The sequence below is a fragment of the Phalacrocorax aristotelis genome, chromosome 11 (assembly GCF_949628215.1).
Source record: "Phalacrocorax aristotelis chromosome 11, bGulAri2.1, whole genome shotgun sequence".
Taxonomy (NCBI): Eukaryota; Metazoa; Chordata; class Aves; order Suliformes; family Phalacrocoracidae; genus Phalacrocorax; species Phalacrocorax aristotelis.
The window spans coordinates 738688-758608 of record NC_134286.1 but is presented as its reverse complement, the minus strand read 5'-3'; the positions used below and the strand labels follow the sequence as shown (position 1 = coordinate 758608).

The 19921-nt window shown below is 59.4% G+C and overlaps 1 protein-coding gene across 5 annotated transcripts in view; it reads left to right on the top strand.

The window, feature by feature from the left end:
* STARD8 (StAR related lipid transfer domain containing 8) overlaps positions 1-19921 on the top strand; it is a 79605-nt gene that overhangs the window by 17247 nt on the left and 42437 nt on the right. For 3 of the 5 annotated variants that reach the window (XM_075106502.1, XM_075106501.1, XM_075106503.1), the window contains one exon: positions 3943-3976. In XM_075106502.1, the coding sequence (XP_074962603.1) occupies positions 3943-3976 (34 nt within the window). Of the gene's footprint in view, positions 1-3942; positions 3977-16925; positions 17134-17241; positions 17453-19921 lie in introns of those variants that run through there. The other 2 variants (XM_075106509.1, XM_075106508.1) reach the window with 2 other exon arrangements.

Here is a 19921-nt window from a genome sequence, read left to right as displayed (position 1 = left end):
TCCAGCCGCAGCCCCGGGCAGCGCAGGGGACTTCTCCCCGCCCTGGGCATGTTCCCAGCCCCGCCATCTGCGGATGCTTCCCCATCTGAACCCTCTGGATTACCAATTAAGCTGATAGTTGATCTGCTTCTTGCTTAACAAACCCATTTGCAGTATGCCTGGAGCAGTGTGGGGGCTGAGCGTGGCAAAAGTAATCCGTGGGTCTGGGAGTAAATTTGCCCTTTGGTTCTGGGGCTCTTCCTCCCCCCCGTCATCCCCGGGAACTGAGGAGTCATGGCCAGGGAGCCGTGCAGGGGCCTGGGAAGCTCCAGGGATATTCCCTCCAGGGATAAGGGAAGCTCCAGGCAACTGGAGGCTCCAGAAGATATTTGCCATGAGATAGCTGGGCTTTACCCACAGAAGGGATGGGCTCTGCCCAAGGAGAACAAGCCCTGGAGAGCAGGGGTGAGAGTCCCTTGGACACCACCACCAGCTACCTGCCACGGGGAAAAGGAAAATCTGTTGCTTTAGGTGTAAGCAAAGTGGTGCTTCCCTTGGAGCAGTGGCCCAGCAGGGAAGGATAGGGGGCTCTGCCTGGATGGGAGCTTCCCTGATGCTCTGAGGTGAGGGCCAAAATGATGCTTCTGCGTTTTGTGCTTCCTTGTTAGCTCGGCCCATGAGGCTCCCGTTGAGTCTGGCATTGCAAAACCCCAGAACAGAGGTAAGGGTCTCCCTGCTAGGTACTACAGGTGCCTTGTTCCCAGGTTCAGGAGCGGCTGTGCTCTTTGCATAGTTTCCTTTGCTGGTTTTAAGCTTCCCGTTGCGCTGCTTGCAGCAACACAAGGTATTCTGGTGGATGCTTTGTTTCTCTCTTCCGTCGGCATACTGCCGTTCCCATATTTCCACTTCAGTTCCGCAGCAGCCACCCCCAACCCAGCAGACAAGGTCTGGCCGGTCCCCACCTGGGTCCCACAAGTCCCCGTGGAGTGCGAGGCGTTGGGAGGGGGCAGCCGGGGAGCAGCCCTGCCTCGTGGGAACCAAGGGCTGAGCAGCTGGGTGGGCTTTGGGGCCAGCTGGCACCGGCGAAGCTGAAGGGACGGAGGATACCCACCATCCTGATTCCCCTCGGCGAGCACCCATGGCCTCACATGGGGCTGAGGATTCTGCTTCAGCCTGGTCTCCCACCTTCCCCCCCGTGCCGGTGTTGCTCAGCTACTCACTATGAACAGCGGAGGAATTTCTTGAAGGGGGAGAAACATGCAGGGCTCTGCCTGTGGGATTGATGTTTTCCAGGTTAACTGAGGTGGAGCTGTGGCTGGAGGAAGATTCCATGGGAAAAAGAAAGTGTTAGGGCCAGGACATGACAGCAGGGGACAGGAGGTTCCCCAAAGGTGCTTTAGCACAGGAACCGGCTTTCCCTGCCCTTGCTATGGCCTGGGAGAACAGCCCTACCTCATCACCCACCAGACCTTGCCCCACTCCACAGGTATCAACTGCCTGTGCCAGCTGCCAGGCTGATGTTTGCAGAGCTTGTGATAACAGACACGATAGGGTGATCATCTCCCTGTCCAAACATTTTTGGCTCTGATGCTCTCCAGTTGCCCGCACACTGCCAGAGTGGGACTCGGGCGTCTGCCAGGCTTTCCTGGGGGAGCACAGAGCTGAGCACGCAGCTCTCAGGCAGGCACTGTTGCGAGAAGCCCAGCAGCGGGGAGGTGGTTAAGCCCGTCTCCCCCAAGGTCATCCCCAGCCCCGCTGTCCCGGCAGGAAGAGGGGTCCCGGGTGGCCCGTGGGAAAGGCCGGCTCAGCAGCGTGCTGCATTCCTGCAGCGATCCCCGCTGCCCTACCGACTCCTCTGGCCCTGCTGAGCAGGGCTACAGCTGCGCTGGAGGGGGCTCGCCTGTGTCTGGAGAGGGGCCAGGGGCCTGGGGAGGGTCCTGGGCTCTGCGCTCGCCTCGGGGCCTGGGCAGCGCCGGGACCCTCCTGCTCCTCCACCTCCATGCAAATTGCCATCGTCTCCCACGTGCTGGCAAGGCTCTGCCATCTGTAAATCCCATTTCCCTTGGCTTTGTCCCTGCAGAAGTCGAGCCGTAGGCGAGGGGCAGCTCCTGTGTGTGGTGCTGGTGGCCCCTTCCCCACCGCGGGTGCTGTGCCCATGGAGAGGCTTGGCGAGTGAGAGGCCAGCCTGCTTTCTGCTTTTTTTTTTTTTTTTTTTTTTATTTCCTTTCTTTATTGTTGGCTTTCTGTGCCTGCACCATTGTATGCTCTGCTCCCAGGCCCGCTAACATCTCCATTGGCATCTCTGCAGCCGCACAGGTACCAAGGGACATGCGTGTTCGGGGGACACCAGCCCAGTGCTTCCTCCTCTGGAGTGAGGGTCTGCCTCACCGACGCTCCCCCAGAGCCAGACCCAGCTCCAGCACAGGCCAGTGTGGCACTGGTTGGAGTGCAGAGCTGTGCTGGTTTGGGGTTGACCCTGTGTCTTGTCCGTCTTGGTGACCTGTCAGTGCACAACACCCTTTTCTTTCCTTGCGGGAACTGGAGGGCAAGTGGAGATAGGGTGCAACGCCAGTGAGCATAGATGCAACTGGGAGGGGAAACTCCATGAGCTCTCGGTCAGGGCTTTGCTGGGCTGCAGGTCCCTGTGCTGAAATTCCCTGTGGAGGCTCAAAAGGAAAAGGCCTCCTTCAGTAATTCACTCTGAGGCAGGGTCCGAGTGTCCTGGGATCTATCCCTTCTGCTCCAGCTGTTTCTCACACAGTTAGCAGAGCCCTTCCTCAGAGGATCTGCTGCAGTTCCCCTCCACTGCTGATGGTCCCTTCCCCCTTGCTCTGCCGCTGGAGACAGTGCCCAAAGCCGCCATCCCTAAAACTCCCTGAGCCCTGGGGGTGAGGCTGGATTCTTCTGAAATTTGTCTTGGAAAAGCCATTGTGCTTCATGCACCGTGACGATGCTCTTCTCCCAAAGCCCTTGGAACACTGTGGAACCTGGGTCCTGGAGTGCCCATGTGGTGGGAGGGGGCTGCCTGGGAGGGGAAGACAGCGGTGGGGTCTGGCTGAAAGGCTCGGAGTGGGTTCTCCAGCTGTTGTCCTGCCACGGGTGCTCTCCCCGGGGGTTTCTCCAGTGGAAAGGCACTGGAGCCGCTGGCTCTGCTGCAGGTGGAGCAGCAGCTGTGAGGAGCTGAGAGATGCTTGGGTGAGGGACCTGAGCTGGAGAGAGGACAGTGGGACGCAGCTAAGGACAGCCACAGGGACTGGCCTGCAGGGAGTGTGCCTTTCAGCTCTGCCCACTCCAACCCCTGGGCATCAGACCCTGGTGAGGAGGAGGAGGAGGAGGAACGGGAGGTGACCCACAGGTTTCCTGTGGCAGAGCCCTGTTTCCAGAAGGCTGTGCAGGGGCTGCAGGAGCAGACCCGAGTGTGATGCACAGTGCACGGTGTGTGGGTGTGCAGGCAGCTCACAGGCATCACCTGGCTGCTGCTCCTTCTCCGATGGCTTCCAGGAGGCAGGGAGCCACCGTGCTGGGCGCATGCTGGGCATGTCCTTTGCTGACCTCTGCTTGTCCTCAGAGCTGGCTCAGGCACCGCTGGTCCTGGCTCCTCTCCAGGGGGCAGGGAGGGAGGTGGTCCCCAGCCCACGGCCCTGCATCTCTCCTGGGGCTGCCTCTGCCCTGCGCCCGCTCTCCTGCCTGCTGCTGCATCCTGGCTGCGCTCACATTCCATGTGTGTTGCCCTCTGTAGCAAAAGCCAGACAAGGGAACCCTACGGCACCTCCCGGGGACCCTGCAGTCACCTGCTCGCCCCCCCCGGCAACTTCCCAAACTCTACTGGTACCCAGGCGTGGACCAGTGGCTGAAGGGGCTGGAGTGGGGACCGAGCCTGAACGTGAGTGGTAGGAGACCATGAATGTAAAAATCAAGAAGATAACAAAATGATTTCTGTTTTTTTTTTCTTTCTTTTCACAGTGTTTCACATTGCTAGAAGATAAAAAAGATGCAGGTAAGCTGCAACAAACTTTTTTTGGGTCAGGAATGTGCTCACTGCGGGGTGGGCTGGGGTTACAAGGAGGGGACAGCCCTCTTGCTGGACTTCTGGTTTCTTCTGCCAGCAGTATGCTTTTTGCCCCAAACTGTCGTTTTTCAAAGGGGCAGGAAAGGCAGCCAGCGTGAGGCAGTGCCAGCCAGGGCACCCGCCAAGCCCCAGCGATGCAGGAGGGACCCCCCATGACGTGCCCAGCCCTTCCTTCACCCCATCCTTTCCCCACCCTGGCTGCAAACGCAGCTCGGCCGTACGTTGCACTCGTTGCCAGTTAGCGGTGTGGAACCCCGGCCACTGTGGGTGTGGAGCAGTCTGCGGACAGGATTGGGCCCCTCGCCGGCCTGCCTGCGCTGCCGTAGCTGTGCCAACATGGTGAGCTGTTCAACCAGGGCATCCCAGCCCGGCAGTGGCCCTGCTTCTTGCTGGTTCCTTCCCAGTTCCTCTCTTCTTTGTGGTCAACCACTTCATGCTCTGCAGATAAGCTCATTAGGAGCTCCAGAGCCTTGACACTGCTGTGCCGTAGGGAGGAGGGTCTCCCCCGGCTTGGAGCCCCCTCCGCTGTGTGTGATTGAGTTGTCTCACCAGCGACAGCTGCGCAGGAGGGAATCGCGTTGCAGCTCGTGGCTAATCCGTGGTTGTTGTCTGCACATCTGTGGGCTGCTTCTGCTCTGACCATCCCTCTGCAAAGGTGGGGGAGAGGCTGGGGGCTGGGTCCACCCTGCCGCAGGGGGCTCGTGGGTGCCGGGGAGGCTGGTGGGAAGAGGAGGTGTGTGCCTGTGGTGCTGGGGACCAGGGATGGGGACAGGGCTCGTGGGGTCCCGGACAGGGCACCTGCTGCCAAACTTGTCTGAAATGGTGTTGATGGTCCTGGCCGCTGCTCTGCTGGGTGTAAAATGCTCTGCATCTCGCTTTGTCCTCGTGTTCAGCCCTGGACAAACAGCCGTGGGCAAGCGTGGCCCTGCTCGTGGGCAAGATATGCAGAGGTCCTGCATTTTAAAATCTCACCAGTTGGACTAAGGGAGGCTCTTGGCTCAGCGCCGCCTCCAGAAGTAACCCTGGCCGGGTCCTACAGCCAGCGTATGGCTCCCAGCAGCTGCGGGAGCGGAGGGACCCTGGAGCACTCCTGAGCCCTTTTGGCACAGAGGTCAGAACAGGTCCCGCAGACGACAGCCCTCGAACGGCAGCGACGGCAGGGAGAAGCGGTGCTGCCTGTGCTGCCGGCCGGAGCCTCCAGCGCCGTGAAACGGGAGATGCTGCCTTTGCAGGGAGCCCGTGGGATGTGCCTGGGGTCTCCGAGCAGTTCCCCTAACTGGAGGGCAACAACTCGGCCTCTTGTTTTTCACCTATGTAAGGGTTAGGTGAGCTCTGAGCCCAGCCAGCGCAAGAGCCCAGGAGCACAGGAAAGCTCTGGGCAACAAAAGGTGCTTTGTGAATGGAGCTTCAGAGGTAATCCTGGGTGGTCCCTCTTGCCCTTTCACTGGAGAGATTAACAACATGAATGTCAAGAGCTTGTTAAAAAGGGTTAAAGAGCCCTGTGCAGGGGGAAGGGGCAGGGAAGACTCCTAGGGATGGCATCCATGGCTAGGATTTTAGGGGGACGTATGTTTAAAGGTTTTTGCCTCTTGGTTAAAACCGCCTGTAAAATCCAAGTCTCTCCTGGTAAAGGCTCAGCTACGTTCACAGCAATCCCAGCCCGCACCTTCCTGGCCACGCGTCCCCGTCCCAGCCTGAGGAGCTCGGCGCTGCTGGAGGGATGCTCAGCCGCCACGGCCTCACGCTCGCGCAGGGGTCTGACGGCAGGAGGAGCAGGAACCCTCGCGTACGTGAGCAGCCGTGTGGTTTTACACCTGCGAGTCGATGCATCGACTGGGGCCGTAGTGGGCTACTCAGCATCGCTGCAGCCTGCAGCAGTATGGTGCCCAGTGGAGAGTGGCTGAAGCTCTCCCTTTCGTGTGAATTACGCTGGACTTGGAGCAAGCCCGCGGTGAGTTCATACCCTCCGCTGGGGTTTTTAAAGCTCTGAGAAGAGGTTGGTGCAGTTGCTTGCTGTCCTCCTGGCTGACCGTCCCCAGAAGGTGCTCTGACAAATGGGGGTCATTCAGGCAGTGGTCTCGGGGGACACCGTCCCTTCCCTGATGATATTTTTAATCACTTTGGGGTGGGTGCCAAGAGGACCTCAGCTCTCAAGTCAACAATGCGAGGCAGGGTGGAGTTGGTTCCAGTTTATCCCAATAACCGTTGGGAGCGTGCCTCTCCTGGCTCTTCCATCGCTTCTTGATTCCCTCCGCAGCTGGCAAACTCCTTGAGCCGCTGACCGAGGCGCAGCCGGACCCGTTCCCAGCTCCCAGGCGCCGTCCCTGCCCATGAGCAGCTGGAGCTGGGGCTGTGCTGCCGCAGCCCCTTCCCTAAACCCAGCTGTGCGCAGTCGCTGCTGCTTCCCACTGGCGCTAAAATAGCTGGGTATGCCGTGCTCAGCTCACTCAGCAGTAACGGTGGAAAACAGCCTGGATTTAATCCGCTTGCTTGGGGGTAACATTTCACCGGAGCATGTGGGGACTCGGTCTCCCCCTGGCAGCGCTGCCAGCCCAGCGGGTGCCCCCGACGCCTGTGTGAGCACCGAGCAAGGTGGTGAAGGGCCATCGCTGGTAACCTGCCTCCGCGGGCAGAGTCACAGCCTCTCTCAGGCAATTTAACCGAAGGAAGAAACCCCAGAACTTTGATTTTTGAGACAGACCAGCCAAAGTTGTGCAGTGTGCTACCCGGGGGGAGAGCCCTCTGCCCCGACCCTGCAGCGAGGCCTCCCTTGCTGTGGTGTGTGAGCCCTGCGCCCCCCGCGTCCCACCCACTGCCCTGCCCAGCGGCAGGACCCCACCTCGCGTTGCCACGTGGGTCCCTGCCTGCAGGTGACCCCGGGCTGCATGGGACACGGTGCCCGGCCCTGAGCCGTCCCGCTGGAGCCGTCCCAGCCGGGGCCAGGTTTCCATGGATTTCCTAACCCTCGGCTTCCTCTCTGACATTCGGTTCCCATGTATTGTTCTAGACAAAGCAGAAAGGAAAGGCTCGCACACCAGCCATGCATGCATGCGAAAATTGCATCCTCTGAATAAATTCCTGCCGATAGCAGCATCAGACCTCTCCAAAAGTAGGATCGAGAGTGTGCTCTGCGAATGTCATTAGGCAGTGGCCTCCTCTAACTGCTGAGGAACGGCTGCTTTCAGTGCAGCCAGGCAATGACGGTGTCAGAGTATTTCAAAAGCTGGCTTCTGCGACTGGATGTGGTGAAATAACAGAGAAAAGAAGCATGAGGGACTCTGCTGAACTTTTGCCCCTGCATGAAATAATAGGGTTGTATTTACCCAGCATCTGGATCTCTGAAAATAACCTGCTAAATTTAGCTGTTGTTGATACGTTGTCACAACTGAGTTATTCTTCTCTCTTTACATGAAAGTCTCCTGCGCTGGTTCTCTTGGTTTGCAGCCCGAGCACGAGCTCTTCGCTCCTTGCCTGGCATGTGCCCGCATGTTGGGTGCCCTGTTTTTGGAAGAAGAGGGGTATTGGGATCTGTTTTTCCCTTATTCCCTAGGGGTGAAAGGGAGAGAGACCAGGGGGGTGGCAGGGTGGCTGTGGCGAGGGCGTGTGGCCATGCAGAGACCGGCACCACTGCCCTCAGCACCGGGGCCATGCTCTGGCTGCAGCATCCACGCAACAGAGGAGACCAGAGGAGGCCCGTGCCTTGAAGGCGTGGGGTGGGATGCTGGACGTGCCTGCAGGGGCCTGTTTTTGGGGGCTTCTGAAGCTCCCTAGAAATCACTGCCTGTTTCGTGGTGGGAAACGTGGCCGAGGGTCTGGATGCTGAGCGAAGAGGTAGGAAGTAGAAAAGCTGAACTGAATGTGATTACTAGCGGTTTTGGCGTGACATGTGATGAAGGGGAGCCTGTGTTGCTTTTTCCTCTTCCCGCCCGCCGCGGGGTCAGTCTCGGGCTCGGCTGGTGAAACACTGAAACGCACTGAAACGCTGACCTCCGTCCCAAAGTACCTCCGGGTCCATCCCCGAGCCGCGCAGCCCCTGATGCTGGCTTGGCAGCAGTGGCACCGACCGCACTCGGATGGGCTCTGCCACTCTTTTGGTTATTTTTCATGAATGGAGAGAGTAATTTCTCAAATACTCTAATTTTCCTTCGGTTACAGCCTCCGTGGCCTTATCCTGGGCGCTCTCCTATCACTGGGAATTGATTCCCTGTCTGACTAGTGTAAAATGCCTTGTGATTAACTCTAAGTAGTAAAAGAGTTAAAAAAAAGTAAAAAAGATAATTCCAAAACAAGAATTTACGCACTACAAATCTCCCTGCCAGGGCAGCTTCAGAGCAAACAGTTCATGCTTCCTTCCATCAGATGTTTTCTCAGAAGCTGGGGACAGCATCTCCTCAGGCTTGAGACACGCTCTCCAGCGTTTCCTTTTCAGCCCCCTCCGTGACCCCTCGAGGTTATTTTTGAACCGCTGAGCTCTTTGATACGTATTTATCCATATTGGTTTGATTTCCCCTGGAAGGTAGGCTGGCGCTGAAGCCTCTGGGCAGAGCCAAGGCTGCGAGCTGTGGCGTTCCCCGCTTGTCCCCTGGGTCTCTGTCTGGGGGTCCCTCGGGGTCGGTGCCCTCCACACTCTCAGTAAAACCCTTTCCTCAGTGCCGTGCTGGGCACTGCCCGTCCCGCCGGAGCCTCTGCTTTCCGGGAGCCGCTGCTTTGTGCTGCTGCGTCTCTGCAGCCCCGCAGAGACCTGGTTGCGGGAAAGGCAGGCCCATATAAACCCAGGGAGCCGTGCATGTAATTACATCCTTTGTTAATTAACAGGAACCGCCACGGCAGCGATACGGGCATGCAAAGGGCTCCTGTTAATGTCTTGGCCTACAGCGATTTTCAACACTTTTTGTTTGTTCTCGTGCCACCTTTTTGCTCTTTTGGCAAAAACGCGAAGGCTGCTGGATCAGCCCCCCGCTCTTCCAGCCCCTCTCCCCCCGCAAAGGGCGGCCGGCTGCCGAGCGCTCGTGCTGCTCTGACTGGCTCCCGAGAAACGAGCCGAAAACCTGAAATGAGGAAAAAATAATTTAACAGAAAATCGAAACCAACTCAGCCATGCTTAAGTGTTTCCAATAACTGACCGTGCGGAAGGTGTTTGTCAGAGGTCAGAGGCCCCTCCAGCCCACAAAATGAAGCCATTTCTTGCCCTTGTTCCCCTTCTGCCTATAAAAATGCCTGTAACTCTGAAAACCAGCGACTGCCACAGTAACTGGTCCCCAACCCCCAGCTCATCTCCTCTGCCCTTCTTGGTCTTTAATTTCAGGGTCTGGAAGTTCTTCTGTTTCCTGTAGCTAACAAAATGCAGATTCCCCCTTCTGAACAGCAGGATCCTATCACAAAGTGGGTGATTTTCTTTGAAGGCCAGAAAAAGTGAGCCTTGGTTCGAGGGAGGGCTTTCCCCTGAGCTGGCTGGGCTGCGGGGCGTGTGGGCAGTGTGGAGACTGCGCTGGGAAAGGCCCCTTCCACCCAGTATGTCCCCGAGTGCTCCCCATGGCAGCAAGAAGCCATTGAAATGGACTGGAAAGAAATTCCAGGCAAGAAAGTACAATAATATCTGCATCCCTGGGTAGCTTCCATGAGACCAAAAGGAACAGGAGGGGAGTTCTGAGTGTGGTTACTTCCCTGAAATTAAAATGAGAAAATGCATGGAAAACTGACAGGTTTGGCTCTACGATATTTTTTTCTTTGGTAGGAGCTGTGACATGTAAGCTGCGTTAAAGATGCAAAGAAAGGTAATGTTTCCTGTGTCTGAAATAACCTGCTCGTACTTCTGGAGAGAACTTTGCTGTGAACGAAGGCGGCTCCGGGTGCCGCACGGCCTTTGTGGGTGCTCTGTAATACTCATGGAGTTCTCTTCTCAAAGCGTGAGAGGTCAGGTGGGAAAAAAAAGGTGTGAGGTGTTGGCAGGCCAGTCGGGTCGGGTTAAATCCTTCTTTTCTTAATGAAGAGACGCTCAATCCTGCCAGAAATGTCCGTGGTGCTTTGAATACCAGCTGCGAGCGCAATGATGGGTGGCTGCGGGGCCAGGGCTCCGGGTGGTCCCTGGGTGGGGGGGGGTGTCAGCCCACTGGCCCGGTCCGGGGGGGTGCGGTGGGCGCAGGTAGCATCCTACGATAGCAGAGCGTAGGGAAGGGCAGGGGGCATGGGGGTGCTGCTGGCAGAAGGTGGTGTGGAAAAAGCAAGAGTCCGGCCTGAAAATGTGTGCTGAGAGGGGCCCAGGGTTTTGTTTTCCTTTCGATGTAAAATTATGCGAATTTGGGTGATGTTCTGGCCTGGTGTCTCTGCAGCCTGCTGTGCCTGAGCGGGCTGATAAGGGTGTTCCTGGTACGGCAGGAGGGACAGATCGCATCTGCTGATGTCCCTGGGGAAAAGTGCAGTGCTGGTGATGTTTGATGTGTTTATAATGGCTGGCAACAATGTCTGGGTAAGGCAGAGCCCTGAGCCGTGTCGCTCTGCCGTGCAGGTACTAACCCTGCTCTCTTTGCCAGCTCCGTCCTAGGGACTGGTTTTCTGTGAGCTCAGGGGGTGCTGGAGCAGGGATGCTCCTGCAGCCCCAGCTTCTCTCTTCACTGCTGAAAACACTGGGGGAGAATGGAGGTGCGGGGGGACTTCTCTCTGAGCCCATCTCCTGGTGGGTGTGGAGCCGGGGTCCCAAAGCCACGCGGCGTCTGTCCTGAGCTGACTGGTAAAGCAGGTCAGAAAAGAACCCACGCTTTTCGTCAACAAAAAGGCATTATTTTGCATTTGACGGTGTCTTAATGACACTCGTATCAGTCTTTTCATGAAGACAGTTACCATGCTTAAGGAATTTTTCTTTGTTTGGAACTCCAGTGCTAAAACTGATTTGATGTGGCTTTTAAAGGTGACTGATAACGGTGTGTGGATAAATCCTGAAAGCGATTTGTTTTGGGATGTGCGAAAGAGGAACCGCTGTGGCTCGGCTTCTCAGTCAGCTGCGATGCTCAGCGAAGAGTTACATCTCACCCCTGCCCCGAGACTTGCCTCGGAGACTCGTTCCTCCTGCTGTTAAACAATCCCTTCAGGAACAGCCCAAAACGCGCAGGGTGGACACGGGCTGTTCCTCAGGGGTGGGGAGCTCAGCGTTGGTTGTTGTTGGTGAGGGGAAAACAGAGTTTTCCAAAGATCTCCCGCCGCCGGACCTCGGCGCTGGCATGCTGGGGTGAGCTGCGGCCAGGGGCTGTCGGCCCAGTGGGGCAGGGGACAGAGAGGGCAGGAGGTTGTTTTGGGACGATCGCACAAGATCTGGGAGCACAGCCGCAAATCCTCTCCCAGGCCTGCCCAGGAGCCAGCCGTGCCAGTGAGATTTCCAAGAGATCAATCAGCATCTTCTCTTGGTAAACCCGGCACGTGCTTCCTGAGGCTGGACCAGAATGGAAACCCTCTTCCTTAGGCATGCAGACCACCACCGTTATCTCTGGAACAACAAACCGTTTCTGGTTTGTTGAACCTGTAGCAGACCTGCGGTAGTTAGCGTTGCTTGTGACCCCACGACTGCAAACACAACGCCATCTTGCCTGCCAGGCTGCTCCTCTGTCTGCCCGCTACGGCAAAGCCCATGGGTGGACTGGGGGTCCTGCTTCCTCACCGCCCCCTTGGCGGTACCGTTCGCACGGCAGGAGGACCAGCAGCGCTACTCCCCTCCATGTAACAGGAGGAGGCTCTGGCATGGGCAGGCGAAGCAGAAACAGTTGGGGTAATTGAGCTGGTTGTTGCTTCTCATTGCTCGCAAACGTGTTTACCTTCCAAGAGCTGGAGGCTTTTTGCTCTGGTTCAGCAGTGGCCACATAATCCGGATTCCTCAGATAAATTCCTGCTCTTTCTCTGAGATCTGTGGCTGCTGTTTTAATTGCCTAGAGCTCTGAGCCAGACACAGGACCCTTGTTGCACAAAATCAGCTCCCATGAATGATGCTGTTGTGCATATGTCTCTGAGCTTCTCCCTTCCTCCCTCTCGCCCTCCTCCCTTGGAAGCTGGGGAATTCAGTATTGGTGAAATCCTGCCTGCTGTACTCGTGCAGCTGGTGACACCAGCTGCCATTTCGTGTGTGCCAATTAACTTCTTTCCCCTGATTTTCCTTTCGTAAACAAGGATGTTGAAGCCATCCTCCTCCTCTTGGCCAGAGCCAGCTCGCTCACTTCCCGCTGGCGCCGACCCTGTGCCGAGACGGGCACTGGAGCATCCCTGCGGCCCCCGGCCACGGCTGGCTCTTGGGATGTGCCTCCCCTTCCTCCTCCTTGCTCTGCCGTGGCTGAGCGTGACCCCATGGCACGGGATGAGGGATGCAGAGGGGTGAGCAGGGGTCGAGGTGGACGGGGCAGAGGCGGTTTCTGGGTTATCTGCCCTGCAGAGAGGTGCTGGCGCGGGCAGGAGGGAGGAGCGGGCAGCTCCTCTCCCGCCTTGCGCGGATGCCCAAGGCCAGACCAGGTTTGTGGCCACTTGAGGGTAGCGCCCCGGTGCCCCGCACAGACCCCTGTGCTTGGCAGACCCCCGGCAGGGCCCCGCGGGTGGGATTGCTGCTGGCAGGCGCCGGGGATGCTCTGCCGGGCCCGGCGCTCCTTGGCGGGGTTTTACTGGGGACCCGCAGGTCTGAAGGGCTGCGGCGGCAGCGGCGTGGGTGGCTGCTTTGACAGCTGGGCGTTGAGAAAAGCCAACGAGCGTTCTGTGTTGGGTGGGCGGACAGGGAAAGGGATGAGGCACCCCAAGGTGGGAGAGGGCGGCAAGCGCAGGCTGGGCCCAGCTCTGACCCGGGGTTAGACGTGAGAATTCTCCTGTTCTCCATCTGCAGCAGTGGAAAATTATGAAATGTGAATAATACTTGCATTAGCCGAGCAAGAGACCCCCGGGCCCATGCCTGTGAATGAGCTTACCCCAGGACACCCACTTCTGGTTTGTTCGTTTCGGTGGTCGGATTTTATTTGTACACCTGAAAGAAGTTGTTAACTTTTTTGGTTTTGGCTTTTGTTTTGGGGTTTTGTGTGGGTTTCCCCCACCCCGTTTATTTTGATTGTTGGAAAAAGAGACACAGATAATGACCATCCCGGGGCTGCTCAGGATGTGTTCGCGGTGGGTGCGTGGGTTTCCACGGTGGGTGGTCAGCTGGAGCAAAGGCCCTTTTCCCAAGCATTCATATTATTCTTTTTAACTCCGTTAAGTCGTTTCCCTGCTGTGCCTTTCCCCGGCACTCTCACTTGGCGTGGGGTGTGGCGTGCCGTGGCCGGCAGAGGGCGCCCTCTCCCGCGCCGCTGCCGGGGGGGGGTGTCACGCGTGGGGGGGGTGTCACGCGTGGAGGATGCACTGCCAGTAGCCGGGCCGGTGCGGAGGTTTGGAAAGCTTTAGTGCAAATTGCTGCTTATCAGTACCGGGCCTGCCCGGTGCCCCCCTCACCCCGACCCGGGGCTAATCCCTCGTGGGGTCTGCAGCTCTGGTGTGAGCTGAGTGGGTGCCAGAGCGGAGCACAGGGGCTCCGCGTGCCTTTGCAAGCCCGCAGCAGCTAAGCCTGGGATTCTTGCTGGAGCCTGGGGGAGCCCCGCGTGGGTGGAAGCACCCCCTTGCCCCCTGCTTGGCTGGGCAGGATAAGCCACTCGCGCCGGTGGGCCCTTCGCACGTGGAGGTGCTCTGTCCGCGGGTGCTGGGGAGTGCTTGATGCGGGGGCATGCGGATCCAGCCCAAGCAATCGGCCTTTTCCAGCATTGGCGTTGCCTGAGCTCCCCGGCTCCGGCAGCCGTGTCACCGTGCATCTCGGTGTCCTTTCCCCGCAAAACAAGGCAGACGCGTCTATAGCCGTGTTGTGGCCGGGCCGGCTGTCCCGCTGGACCTCACCCGGAGCAGGGAAGGGTTTTGAGCGCTGTCAGGCAAGGAGGCAGCGCGGGTGGCAGAAGGCATCCTGCAAGGCGGGCAGCGTGAACGGCTCACCTGAAAATGCCTTGACCTCAGGTCTGGCGTGGGCTGGGCTGTACGTGCACTCTGCGCTTCACAACGGGGTCAGGATTGAACCCGGCTTTGCCTGGGTGCGTGCGGCTGAGGTGGCTCCGCTTGCTCAGCCTTGTCCGCCTGCTGAGCCGGGGTGCGTCGGGTGCACGCAGCTCTTCGGGTGCCCTGTTTATAGCCCCCTGTAAGGGCCAGGCCAAGGGTGTTCCTTCCAGCCCATTGCTGGAGCCTTCCCAGGTTTAGGTCTGGGTGTGCTGAGCAGCTGGGTGGCACCCACCCTCCCTGCTGGGAGGAGGAGGCAGCTCCCCAGCCTTGTCACCCTTCCTGATGGTTTTTCCTACCATTCAGCCAGCCCAGAAGGGCCTTTGTTGCATTTTTTCCTATCCCTTCTCAGCGACGCCCTTCGGACCACCCCAAGCAGCCCTCTCCCCTTGCTGGCGGTGATTACTGGGGGGCTGCCCGGGAGGGCAGCGTACTCCGGGCTGCTCCATCCCTCGTCGCTCTGCCCGGCAGCTCCTCCGCACGCATGCTGTCCGCAGGCAGCGCTACCCGCTCTGCCAGGCACCTGGTGTGAGCACATGCGTGTGCAGATGCACACACTGGGCGCCTTGTGCAGGCGGCGGGGCAGCCCGAAGGTGAGCCCACGGGCACCCCGCCATTCCTCAGCAATACGCTGGCAACTATTAATATCGCCGGGCGTGAATGCAGCCCATTCACGGGGCGGCGCGGGGGGAGCGCACGGTATGCGCCACTTCTGCTCCTCCCAGCGTCCGCCCCAGCAGCGCGGCCTCAGCCCTCCCGGTGCGAACGGGGTGAGCGCACGCCCACGGCTCCACGTGGGACCGGCCGCTGTGGTCCTGCCCTCTTCGCCGCCTGTTTATAGCTCAGCGTCTCCCGGAGATTTCCTGCCTCTCTGACTCCACACCCGCCCCATTCCTGCTTTGCATGAGGAAATGAGCGGAAAATGCTTGAAATTCTCCTCTGAGCCGAGTGCTTTTTCCACTGGCTGTCACTGTGGCGCTGGGGCCAGCCAGGTGCCGGTGCCTGGCTCTGACCTGCCGTGATGCCTGGTGAGAGGCGAGCCCATGGCAGCATAAAGTGCTGTGAGCTCTGCCCTTACCCGGCCATGCTCCCCACGCTGAGAATGGTGCTGTGTCTTTCTGCCTCTGCCCCTTTCCCTCTTCTGTGACCAGAGTGAAAAATCCATCCCAGATGTCCCCTGGGGTGCTGGCGCAGCAGTCAGCACCCTGAGGCTTTGAGCCTTCATCTGCTCCCAGAGGTTTTGCTCCCCCTCCATCCCTTTGCCACCCTCCCAGGAGCTGGGGAGCAGCGCCTTGTGCATGTTGGTGCTTCTGGGGGCCAAGGCTCAGCTGGGTTCCTGACACCCCGACCCCCCTTCGGACCCCTCATCCTCCCGCGGCTCTGCAGTGGGCGCTCACAGCCTCCACCGCTCCTTGTTTTAGTCACCTTCCACTGATGTCCACCAGTGCAGATCAAGAGCAGCTCCCTCTGCCGCGGCTGACCGCCGGGGTGGCACCGGCCGCTCCCGCAGTAGCAGCCCTTGGACCCCCCGCCCATCCCTGGTCCCCAGCTGGCCGGAGGCTCCCTCAGACGAAGCTGTGCGAAGACTTCCAAGTTAACAACAGCCTCATTGAGAGGCCTGCTGCGGAGAGCCCCTTCCCTCCAGGGGTTAGAGGCAGTCGGGGGGTTGGTGGGAGGAGGGTCAGGAGCTTGGGGCTGGGGAAGGAAGGAAGATGTGCATCAAAAGCCTCTCAGACTATGAAAACAATAGAAAAAACTTGTTTTTTCCCTTGATCCTCATGTTGGGGCACTTGGGCAACCCTCCAATCCCCACCAGTAATTTCAAGGGAAAAGTCAGTTTGTGGCATCCCTACAACCTACCTCGTCCCTCCTGCCTTTCTGGCCATCCCCACGCCCAATCCCATCACCGCCTGTCCCTCTTCGTGCTGCATCTGTGCTGTGTTCCCTGTCAAGCCTCTTGCCCAGCGTTCTGCCGCCTCTGTCTCACACTCTGCCTCCTCTCTGCTTCTTGCCCTTCCACGCTCAGGCTGCTGCTGCCTGACTTCCAGCCTTATGGCCTCCCCTTTCCCACCAATTCCTCCTTCGAGTCCACCTTAAACACTGTTTTTTCCTCTTAGCTCCTCTATTCCAGACCCTACCCCCCATTTTCTTCTTCACCCTCTTGCAAATAGTCCGTGGCGGGTCCCATCACGTGTGCCCGGGGTCTGGGTTGCAGGAGCCAGGTCACGAGACGTGCGTGCGCTGCGGGAAGGATCTTCCTCACCGTGTGCCGTCGGAGGAGTAACCACTGAGCACCAAAATCCCCAGCAGCGTCAAGGGGGATCTCGGGAAACCAGTCCTGCAGGAGCAGCTTCTCTGCTCCCCTTGGTGCCTCGCTGCGCTCGCGCCCCTGCTTCTGCCACCCGCTTGGTTCGACGGGCAGGGAGAGCTGGGGACGATTGGTGTCCGTCCCGAAGCTGTCCTGGGGCCGGTCTTTGGGTGGGAGCAGCCCGAGGGACCCCCCGGGACACGCTGTTGGGTGTCCTTGGCCTGGGACCACCGCCCGGACGGGCCCCGCAGCGGCTGCTGCGCTCGGGACGCGAGGGGGGGAGGGCGGGGGGCGGCTGCCTGCCGTGGGGCCGGGGACTGGGGGGCACCGCGGGGCACGGACGGGGGACCGGCACTGCGGCTCCCCGCGGCTCCGGGGCGCTGGCGGGTGCTGCCGAGCCGGGCTGTCCCCCGTGGGGGGCTGCTCTGGGGAGCCCCGGGACGGGGGGCGGCAGCGCGGAGGCCGCTGCCGGGCGGGACCGGGGCGGGACCGGGGCGGGTCCCGGGGGCGGGCGGAGCCGGCGGAGACCCCCCTCCCCCCCCGCAGCCCCGCACCTGCCGCCGCCGCCGCATTCACACCGACAACAGCCGGAGCCACGGCTGGCACCGGCACCGCCAAGGGTCTTCCTCATCCACCCCCCTCTCCTCCTCCTCCTCCTCCTCCTCCTCCGCTCGCCGGCACTGGGCAGTGCCCCCCGTCTCCCCCGCGGAGCGCGGTTCTGGGGGAGGAGCAGCACAGACCGAAGGTAAATCGCAAACCTTTGGGTGGGTGATGTGGATGCTGCGGGGGGGGGGGGGGTGTGAGGAGAGAAGGGGGCGGATTTCGGAGAATAGCGCCCGTCACGCCGGAGGATGCTGCTCAGGCCCGCCGGCGGGTGGAGCTGCTTCCAGCAGCCCCACCAACATGGGCCGTCGGTTGTTCGGCACCGGGTGTCTGTGCACAGGCGGCCGCGGGGCCGGTACGGGGTGGCTGTTGCTGTAGCCGGGGAGGAGGAGGAGAAGCTCGGAGCTGGCACACGCTTCCTGACGTGCTGGAGCTGTTGCTGGATCCCCCTCGCTCCTGGGGTGAGTCACGGCAGTGCGTGGGGTGGGAGGCCGCCGACTGCGTCCGTCGGAGGTGGTGGGCCCGTCCCTGTCGGAGCGGGCACGTTTGTACCCGTCGGAGTTGGCAGGTTCGGCGTGTGGGGCTGCCCGACTCCTTCCGCGGCCGAGCTGTTTGCTGCTGGCAGACCTGTCGCTAAACTAACGGAGGGGTGCGAGTAGTCTGGCTGCGGGTTTTGGAGCGCTCAGATTCTCCCAGGGCTCCTCTCCACCCCTCCTCTAGCTGGGGTTACTGACAATTGCATTGGTGGCTGGAAAAGCACAGAGTTGCCGTCTGATCCGTGGAGCCAGTGAGGTCATGGAAAAACTGCACTGACGTCACGAGGCTTCGGATCGGGCCCTCACGCAGCGGGGGGAGGCTGGACTCACGTTCTGGCTGCTGGCGCCGTAGGCACGTGTTTCCAGTCCATGGTCTCTTTTGGAGACCTTTGATTTGGTGGAAACGGATGGGCTTGCCGCGCGTGTGTAGTTTATCACACTGAACTAGCAGCGCTCTGTCACAGCGCGTCGCCAAGGTGCGCGGCTCTTTTTTCGGGAGTTGTTGGAGCGTGGCTGACTTAAACCACCAGCTTTTCGTGCATTTGGTTTTGTGGTTTGTGCTTTATTATGTCTCCTTCGTGCAGAGGGCAGAGGAGCCTCTACAAGACCCTCGTGCAGTCCCAGATGTCAGAGCACATAGCGTGATGTTATTGGCAGAAGTCTACGTTCTTTTGCTGTGCATGTGCATACTTCAATTCTTATCAATGAATGTGCTTTTTTTTTTGTTTGCACTGTAACTGAGGCACAGCTAAGCATGGTAGTGGTGCTGCCGAAGCAGGCGCAGCAGCCCCTTGCAGGGGTCTGCTCCCCGCAGCAAGCCGGGCAGGGGGCACGGCTCAGCTCACACCCCACCAGCCTCTCTCCCTTCTTATAGGGAAAAAATCAGCTCTGACCCTTATGCCAGAAGCTCGTCAGTCATCTCCTTGTGTGACAAAACATCAAGTCCCAGTGCAGAGCCGGTATCAAACCTGGCTCCTGAGGAGGTGCTCACGTTTGCTTTGCGTACTTGCGCTTCGTCCGAGAAATACTTTCCTAATAACAGACCGACTGATTAAATCCAGTCGTGCTTCTGTTAAACATTGTCTGCATTGCCTCGAATGTCCAAACCTGAGCGTACACGTGGGACAGGCTGCCAGCAACTTAGTTTTGTAACAGAACAGAACAAGGTTACGTCTTAGGGCGCTTCAGTACTTCCCCTTGGTTTCTGTACTGATTTCAAAAGGATTTGAAGGTTCTCCAAGTCAATCAAAGTAGAGTTGGGGGAAGAGAGGTTGCCCCTTCCCTGGGGGCATAGCAGAGGTTGTGGCGTGACTTGTCGGCTTGTTCCTTTGCTGCAAAGGCGGCGGCGGCAAGCGCTGCAGGCACGGCAGGGCGCGGAGGGCAGGTCGCTGTGCCGCAGTGGAGCCTGGCAGCAGCGCAGGGAGGCAGGAGGGGAGCTGCTGAAAGCCAGGCGCTGCCCCAGCTCTGCTCTGCGGGGGACCAGCATAAATCACCCCTCAGCAGAGAGGAGAACCCAGTCTCCTTTCTTACACTGTTCGGTCCTTGAAGAGCCCAAGAGTTTGCCTGTTGCAGGGCTTTGCAGACTTGAATTTGCACTTCGCGTGGTTTTGGAAGGGCTTTTGTGTTCAGATGTATGTGGGAGTTTAATCCTCCAAATATAGGCAGTGTGCCGGCAGCGAGGCTGCAGAGGCAGGAAATGCCTCCCAGCGCGGTCGCTGCGGCCCCGGCTGCGTGGGGAGCTGGGGAGGGTCCTGCGGGCCAGTGGGACCTCTGCCCTGCACCAGGGCTCCCCGTGGCCCAGCACTGCGCTGGATAACAGGGGCATCTCCTTCCGTCTCCGCCAGCCTGATAACAGACGTTGCTCCAACCCTTTGCCCACCAGATTTGGTAAAATGTATTGCCAGAGACCAGGGATGAAAGCTGAGCTGGTTTTGTGGGTGTAAAATGCTTTCGGGGCAGCACGGGGGCTACGAAGGCTGGGATGCTGTTGCCTTTGCCAGGATTCCCGTCCCACGCCGTGCCGTGCCGGTCCTGCGGCAGCAGCAGCGCTCCGAGGGCAGAGGAGCCACCTGGAATGGTGACCCCCCGAACGGTGGGTGCTGCTGGCATTGCCCAGGGTGGGCTGAGGTGGGAGCTGGGGCACGTGTGGTGGTGGGAACGGCCGCATGGAATTTGCGTCTTCTCGTTTCTCAGCTTTCCTTCATCCACACACTCCTCCAGCCCTGCTGGGAAGCGTGAAGGAGGTGTTCGGTTGGATTTAGAGCCCTGCTGGAAAGTGGCCGGAGCCCCCGTGGGGCCGGTGGCCAGGGCTGGTGCGGAGGAGCCGTCGTTAACCTTTGCGCCGAGCTCGCGCACCCTCTGGAGAGGACTGGCAGCGGCGGCGGTGTGCGACCG